This window comes from Mandrillus leucophaeus, unplaced genomic scaffold, assembly GCF_000951045.1.
Source record: "Mandrillus leucophaeus isolate KB7577 unplaced genomic scaffold, Mleu.le_1.0 Scaffold85, whole genome shotgun sequence".
Lineage (NCBI taxonomy): Eukaryota > Metazoa > Chordata > Mammalia > Primates > Cercopithecidae > Mandrillus > Mandrillus leucophaeus.
Window position 1 is genome coordinate 805,275 of NW_012109252.1, and position 9,191 is coordinate 814,465.

At 38.9% G+C, this 9,191-nt stretch overlaps 1 protein-coding gene across 1 annotated transcript in view; it reads left to right on the forward strand.

Moving 5' to 3' along the window:
- CSMD1 (CUB and Sushi multiple domains 1) overlaps window positions 1–9,191 on the forward strand; it is a 666,897-nt gene that overhangs the window by 539,408 nt on the left and 118,298 nt on the right. Inside the window, exon 39 of the mRNA XM_011968609.1 lies at window positions 7,329–7,514. Coding sequence (XP_011823999.1) covers window positions 7,329–7,514 — 186 coding nt within the window. The remainder of the gene's footprint in view (window positions 1–7,328; window positions 7,515–9,191) is intronic.

The window sequence follows — 9,191 nt, forward strand, 5'->3', positions numbered from 1 at the left end:
TGAGACTCTTTTCTCCCCTGAATCTCCTTGCCCTGAAGTGAATCCCATTTGAGAAATTAGCATCTCAGTCTATCCAACTGCTTGAATCACTTCTCTCTCTTGCTTGCACATAAAGTCCTTCCTGTGACTCCCACACCCTGTTGGTTCCAGCTACTCAGTGGGTCCAAGTCCATCCTCATATTTCCCGTCCCCTAGTCCACTCTCTCTCATGGGCTGCCCTACTGGGCTTCCTACATCGGCCCCACTCAGGACCCTCTCTCAGTTCATCTCCTGATGGCAGCCAGAGGGTTTTATCAGGTCACAAATGAGTTGGTGTCACTGCCCATCTTCAAACTCTGAAGGGTGTCCTGATGTGCTTCCTGTAAGCTGCACGCCTGTCACCTGGACCCTGAGTCCTGTGTCCCCTCCTCTCCTCTCCAGCTTATCCCACAGCCTTCTCCCTTCACAGCGGCTCACGAATACAGCCCATGTGACCATCATTTCCTGAAAACTGGTAACTGAGAGGCTGTCCTGAGGATGTTGCTTAAAAAGCATGAGTTGTTGCAGAGAGAAAATTGTGCAGGGAAGGGAGTGCAAGGGTCACCTTCTAAAGACAGAAGCCCTCTGTTTTTGGTAAACGTTTATCCTGGTTTTTAAGGGGACGTTTTTTGTTTTGTTTTGTTTTATTTTTTGTGAAAATAACCATTAGGATGATGATGTTTTTATGAAATTCAATTATTACTTGAAAAATTATACATGATACTCATAGGTATTTACCAAGTGTGTGCGTGTTTGCATGTAAAATGAGTCAATCTTTTAAACATTTCTTACCATATAATCATTATATGGCTCATATTTGTGGAACTTTCTGTGTAGTCACTTGTTCTTCACTTGAAGCAACTGTGGGTTGCCTGCTGCTTATGTTACTTTTAATATTTTTCCTTATTTTTTTTAGTTCCTAACAAGCTATTATTATTATTAGTTGTGCTAAAATATGCTTTGATGGGATGGGGAGACCTTCATTTTGCACTTGCAGCGTCTCCCATGGTCTCATCCAATAGTGCGGAGACACATGCGGGGAACAGAATTCTCACTTTAGGACAGGGTTAGCTGAAAAAAACAAAAAATCACCAACACATGCTCCTTTCCCCAAACATTTCAACATGCAACATCACTCCTTCCTTTTAAAGAGAGGGCTGGCTGATGAGCAAAGTGCGTTCAGAGAAGCAGCAAGGGGTAGTAAACCCTTCAAAATGGAGCAGGAGGTGGGAGGTCCCTGAAGGGTACTTGAGGCATTTGTGTGGATCCTGCTAGGACACTGGCCACTCAGCAGGGGAATTCTATGGCAGGTGTCTGTAAACTGTGTGTGGGAAAAGGCTTAGCAGCCTCCCTAGGGCATTTAGGATAGTCTAAATCCTTGCTCCTCCGAGACAACGCAGCCTGTTAGAAAAGTAGCCTCAAATCCTCCCCTCCCCCAGATCTACTCAATCAGGATACATGTGCCATCAGCATGGCCTGGGGGTAAGGAGCACATTAATGTTTGAGAAGTTGTGACACAAACATTCTTTCTAGAGGCCTGTTATTTATTGCATGGTAAATCTACAACTGTGTCTTTATTTTTTCCTGTCTTAGCACCTTGTATGTTGCAATAATTCGTCAGCAATTAGCTTCAAAAAGGATCATGTTTACTGAAAAATTAACTAGTGATTTTTTTCATATATCAAGAAAGTTGGTAATGCAAGTTGTAATGATTGCAAAATATTTGAATATGTTGACTGTCTACCCACAAATAGGGGTCTAATATTCTGGTTTCATGGTCCTCAGAATTTACAGATCCATTGGGCAGCATTGATATTTATTTTTAAAGTACTAGCAATTTTAAGAAGACAGTGCACAGGGTAATTTAATACAGACAATTGCAGAAAGTGCAGTTATATATTACTTTGTGAAGCAGTACTTTTATTTAAATAAATACTTGCTAAATTGCAAATATTTGCACACATTAGCACTACCAATCAGATGAGAATAGAACGCAATGGTTGAAGCCAATTTTCTACTCTAGAGTAGGCTTAAATAGGTACAGAATAAGAAGAATATTTGAGGTAGACAGGAAGAACCCAGAGAAAACTAAGGCAAGAAAGTGAGAATAAGCTGGCTGGGCAGCGTGGATACTTGGCGAGGGTCTGCTGGCCAGACAGTGGGAAGTTACGGAGAGTAGAGGAAAGTTTTGGTGAGCTTTGAAGACAAAACATGTAGTTTGTGTTCAGCGTTGTGGGAAATAGGGAACCACTATAAATTTTTAAAATGCAAATGAAATTATGTGACGACTAATCTGATAGATTTAAAATTGAAAACACATAATTACAATAGTCCAGGCATCTTTAGTAATGTGATGAGAAATTCTACCTGAATTCAGCAGACCCGGTTTGAGACCTCAGCCTTTTAATGACTATTAGACTTGGGGAAAATGATATAAAAAATGTTAGCATCTGTAACTTTACCTGTAAGAAAGTAGAATAAGGTTTGTGTCTAATAGGCTTGTAGTGAAAAATAAGTAAAAAAGCATGATGTGAAAACACTATGTAAACTGTAAAATCATGTATAAAATAAGATATAATTACACATATGTACTTATATGTTTCCTCAGACATATAGATAGAAGTGTGTATACATATATATACACATATACACATACACACACACATACCTGCAAACACACATATGGTTGATGATTCCCTTAAGTTAGTGTTTCCTAAGGTGTTTTAATGACCCTGATTTTGAATTTAATTATTTGATTATAATCTTACTAAATTATACAAACATAAAGCTATGCATACATATTTGTATTTACAAGTTAAATGCATATTTAACTTATACAATTCAAGTTGAGGAAAATAACTATTAGGATGATGTTTTTATGAAATTCAATTATTACTTGAAAAATTATACATGATACTCATAGGTATTTACCAAGTATGTGTGTGTGTGCATGTAAAATGAGTCAATCTTTTCAACATTTCTTACCATATAATCATTATATGGCTCATATTTGTGGAACTTTCTGTATAGTCACTTGTTCTTCACTTGAAGCAAGCCCATGATTTCTTCATTATCTGTCTCTGATATTTTTCTCTTTAGGCTGCAAAAATTAACTGTTATTTCTTGGCACAACATGATTATAAACACAAAAGCAAATGGCAGGCACTGATATTATATAGTAGAACCCATGTAGATAGTAATCTAGAATATTCTTATATTATAATTTTGATTAATTAACATTTATATATATTTATAGTTATATATACATATATAATTTTAATAAAAAAATTCATATATGCTTACTTTGGAAATACTTAAAAATCCTCAGGCTGGCCAGGCACGGTGGCTCATGCCTATAATCCCAGCACTTTGGGAGGCTGAGGCAGGAAGATGGCTTGAGCCCAGGAGTTCAAGACAAGCCTGGGTAACATAGTGAGACTCAGTCTCTCCAAAAAATAGCCAGGCATGGTGGCCTGGGCCTGTAGTCCCCAGCTACTGGGGAGGCTGAGGTAAGGGGATGGGTTGAGCTCAGGAGGTTGAGGCTACAGTGAACCCAGATTGTGCCACTGCACTCCAGCCTGGGTGACAGCGAGACCTTGTCTCAAAAAGAAAAAAAGAAAAAAACAGAGAAATGTTTTAAGGCTGCAGAAAGAAAAATAACCACTGTTTGAAGGATCTTAAATATGCAAAGAATAAATCCCATGTGGGGTTCGTGGTATTAAAGGTTCAGACAACACTGGACACTGGACATCTCTTCTACTTATTTTTTTGAAACCAAACTGTTACACCTCTCATGAGATAGGAAAGTGAGGTAAGCCTTCTTACTACCTACCAACTTACTCTTTGCTCTCTTTAATAAATAGATGACAGAGAGTTGATCCTTGCAACTAACATTTTTATTTGCAAATAAGTAAAAATTTTACGTGTGTATGTGTAATACAACACATATCCTGCATATAATGTAATAAGTATTCGACTTTCTGCATATGATAATAATTTGTCATGGATCGAATGCCTATGTCGTGTGGACAGAGGGCTCGCGTTTTGTAAGGATGATTTCATTGAACCCTCATGATTACTTTTTGACATAGGTCTTGATAACCTGAGCTTAAGAAGACAGCGTTCATTAAGTAATTTGGCTGAAGCCACACTGCTATTGAGAGGCGCAACAAGAACTGACTCAGACGTCTGAGTTTGAGGCCTGTGCTGATAAACAAAAGATAACTTTACAGGATCAATAAATGATTATTTGCCTAAACTTCTGGGATGTATAATAATACCTTAGTACAATTAAAGAAAAAACAACTGGGAAATTTTACTCTCTTTGGATATACCAAATGTAAGGAAATTCTCCAAAGTGTGAAAGTGTCTTACACTGCCAATGCTAATTAGTATTTTTAAAAACAAGTGATCTATGGATGCCTGTCATATAGCAATCATGCAAAATTGGGGGAATAAATGAGAGACGAATGAATACTAGACTTTAGCAGGAAACCGTCTTCATCCCATGAGCCTGATTTTAGTCCATAAGGATTAGGCCGCGTCTTCATTAAATCAGAAGTGTTATAATTCCACTTTTGACCAATTGCCAACCGTTATTTTAAATCCACCAAATAGCCTTTTGTTAAGACACTTAAGGGGCTAAACACTGTGGTTCAAAACCATAAAAAGATTCCTGGCTGTTGATCAGGCAACGTAAAATGGGTTGTCTTGAGACCTGGACAAGCAGGATTCACTTCTCAAAGAAGCGTCCAGATGTAACAAGGGGCTATAAAGATTTTCTGCTTTGGTCTCCTGAGCATGAATCATTTTATAATGGGGCTTCATCAGCGTTTGTAGAATGTCATCTTTCCCATTTAACCTGACAGAAAAATGTCGTTTCATTCCGTGCTCAGCCCGAATGAAAATTTTAGGAAAGCTGAACACTGGGCACATTCCAGCCAGCGAGTGGGAGAGAAATTAAGGCTTGCGATCAAGAACAAATGATTATCAGAGTGAAGTCTGAGAGAAAATGACGAGGAAGCTAGATTCTGGAGCATCGTGAGATACACACAGAAAAGAAAGGAATGGGTCTATGGCATTTACTGCATTCAGGAAATTAAGATGACATTTTCCAGATGCCAACAGTCTTCCTATGGATCTGTTGCTTCCACAGAGCCAAAGATGATTACTTATTATTTTAAATGCTTTGCCCCAAATGATGCCTATATGTCTATGGTTTTTCATTTTTCTTCTACTGCAAATGGATTATTGTAATATTCCATACACACACGTACACGGACACATGTACACATGCACATGTACAAGGCATGTACACACACATGTACGCACACACACGCACATGTGTTTTGTTTGTTTTTGAGACAGGGCCTTGCTCTGTCACCCAGTCTGGAGGCACAATTTCAGCTCACTGCAGCCTCTGCCTCCTGGGCTTAAGTGATCCATCCCCCTCAGCCTCCCGAGTAGCTGTGACAACAGGTGTGTGCCACCATGCCTGCCTAATTTTTGTATTTTTGGTACAGAAAGAGTTTCACCATGTTGCCCAGGCTAGTGTAGAACTCCTGGACTCAAGCAATCCTCCCGCCTCAGCCTCCTAAAATGCTGGGATTACAGACGTGAGCCACTGTGCCTGGCCCACATGTATTTTTGATGGTTGCAATACCTGATCATCCATTTAAACAAGAGACATTTTAGACCTTGAAATTTCCAGGAGTTTGGATTTTATTGGGGAATACATTTTCTTTTACTTCTCTGGCAGTTTCCCATTGTATTTATTTAATATATTGATAAAGAAGAAAGAACCAGAACAGCAAACCAAGGGACTCCAACAATACCAGAGATAACCTGTGCTTTTGCAGAAGAGAAAATAGTCTCGGTTGGGAGTCATAAGATTTACTCTCTGGCCGGAGGTTTTACTAGGCCATTGTGTCACCTTAGGTTAGTCGTTTTCTTTATACGTAGAATTAGGTGTTTATATAAATTCCTTCATCCAGCCCTTCCAGCTCTATCCTGTTACACAGGTACTCTCATTAGAATCTACATGGGAAAAAGTTTGAACTGTCTAAATTTAAATCCATGATGTGAACAATATCTTTAATACTGATTGAGTAAAAGAGGCTCTTTATTTAGTTACCATAGAACTTTTCTTTTACAAGTGCACCTGAAGTGGGTACATGATCGTTGAAATGTCATCCTCTGCCTGACTGTTGGTTTCATGACTGTCACGTGTAGTCATTTGAGAATTTTTTCCTTGTCTCATAGTAGATACATCTGGATCAGACATAGTAAATTTAAGAAGAAAGGGTTTACACGGAATTCTCCCCAAGTCTTGTTCTTTAAAAAACCTCTTCTGCACACATGCCTCTTTCTTGCATGGTGTTTCCCGTGAAAGCGGTCTACATCTCCGCTAGACACTGCCATCTGCCCTGGGAATCTTCCCTGAGTGCCTCCTCTATCCGTTCCTTATGTCCTGTTTTCTTGTAACAGAAGTTCCTGGGACTTAAAGGAAAATGAGTTGGGGAAGGGGAGAGGAGCAATAAAAGGGGAAGAGTTTTGAGAGCTGAGGCGGCTGATTCTTAGGAATTTCGACACCAAAGAGTCAACACTGCAATAAGCGTTGCGATGATAAAGATGCTACTTCATCCTTTCCCCTTTCTTTCCAATATGAGATGAAGATGAGTGTGTGACGTCCGTGCTCCCCTGGCCACACCCTCTGATAAAATATGTCAGACTGCGGTTAAGCTGCATGAGAGTGGTCAGCCTTATCTTCCAGAAAATTAATTCTCACCCATTTTCCACTGTTTTCTCATTCACCTTTAACATCCTTCACATTTTGAAAATGTGTATACTTATCCCATGCCCTAGAAATACAATTCATGCCAGGCACTGTGGCTCCTGACTGTAGTCCCAGCACTTTGAGAAGCCAAGGCGGGCGGATCACTTGAGTTTAGGAGTTGGCGACCAGCCTGGCCAACATAGTGAAACCCTGTCTCTACCGAAAATACAAAATTAGCCGGCATGGTGGAGTGCGCCTGCCATCTCAGCTGCTCAGGATGCTGAGGCAGGAGAATCGCTTGAACCTGAGAGGCGGAGGTTGCAGTGAGCCGAGATTGAGTCATTGCACTCCAGCCTGGGTGACAGAGCGAGACTCCATCTCCAAAAAAAAGAGAGTTATAATTCACAATTTCTGTATGTATTTAAAATGAAAACTAGATAAACAGAATTAATCATCATAATAGCAATTAATAGTTTTAATAACTAGAAAATAATTTCTGTAAGAATAAGCCTGCATTTGTTTCATTTCTTTTCAGCTGTGTCCTGTGGAATCCCAGAATCCCCAGGAAATGGTTCATTTACCGGGAACGAGTTCACTTTGGACAGTAAAGTGGTCTATGAATGTCACGAGGGCTTCAAGCTTGAACCCAGCCAGCAAGCAACAGCCGTGTGTCAAGAAGATGGGCTGTGGAGTAACAAGGGGAAGCTGCCCACTTGTAAGCGTAAGTGTTCTGGGGATATCTGCCCATCTGTGTGGTTTAGGTGGGAACTGAATCCTTTGGGGAGAAGTCCAGGTTCCCACATTCAGAGGTCCTCTCCCACACCTTTGAGGATTTGGTCTCTTTCATCATAGTGATATTAAAACCAGTGTATTTCATATAAAATATTTCAGCCATTTAGAATGAGCTATGCACTCTTGAAGTTAGGTGAATCCTAAATATAAACAGTGTAGACACGATGCAATTTGCACATCACATCCTATTCTATGCTGCCATTTTCAATTTGGAGGGATGAAATCTGAGGAAATTGAGACATTAAGCCCTGCAATAACACTTTACACAAGATGTTAAAACATAATTTAACACAATCTCTCCTATTTATCTTCCATCTAATTTTAAGTTCTTTGAAGTCAAAAGCAGTGCCTAATTTATTTGTGTATCACCTAATTTATTTGTGTATCATTGTGTATCTGCATAACACATTGATGCTCAGTAAATAAAGCATTCATTTAATTTGTGAAGTGGGGTAAGTTTTCCAGAAAGCTATTTACAGTCTATAGTAATAATCTTAAAAGAGTAACAAATTGGGGTACTTTCTGAAACTCTAGTCTTACAGAATAATAGTCTATAATGCAAAGCCCACCAGAAGAAAAATTCCACTCACACACACACTGAATTTCTACAGCAAGATTTTCATTGCAGGGATATTAAAACTAGTCTCAAATTGGAAATAATATAACTTCCCACTTTTTCTAAGTTAAAAACTATATAACATTTCTATATAGACAATGACTTTTTATGGTTCTATAATCTTATTCATTTAATATATCATGTATATCTTTACATGTCAGTACATATAGAATGATCTCCTTTAAAAAAAACTTTATTTTAGGTTCAGGGATACATGTGCAGGTTTGTTATATAGGTGAATTACATGTCACAGGGGTTTGGTGTGGAGATAATTTCCTCACCCAGGTAATAACCATAGTACCCAATAGATAGTTTTTGAATCCTTACCCTCCTCCCACCCTCCACCCTCCCATAGGCCCCAGTGTCTATTGCTGTCATGTTTATGTCTGTGTGGACTCAATGTTTAGCTCCCACTTACAAGACAGAAGATGTGGTATATGGTTTTCTGTTCCTGCATTCGTTCACTTGGAATAATGACCTCCAGCTCCAACCATGTTGTGAAGGACATGATCTCACTATTTTTATGGCTGCATAGTATTCCATGATGTGTATGCATCACATTTTCTATATCCAGTCTACCACTGATGGGCATTTGGGTTGATTCCATATCTTCACTATTGTGAACAGTGCTGCAATGAACATACACATGCATGTGTCTTTATAGTAGAACAATTTATATTCCTTTGGGTATATACCCAGTAATGGGATTTCTGGGTTGAATAAGTGTTCCATTTTAAGTTATTTGAGAAATCACCAAACTGCTTTCCACAATGTCTGAACTAATTTACACTGCCACCAGCAGCAGGCAAGTGTTCCCTTTTCTCCACTGCCTCACTAGTATCTGTTATTTGTTGACTTATTTACAAGGATATTTTTGCTCCAGTGATACTAGCAGAAGGATTCACATAGTCTTCAATAATAAAATCAGATCTTTGGCTTCTTTTTGTATACAGTATTTTGGTCATGTTAAAAATGTTAAACTTACTTATA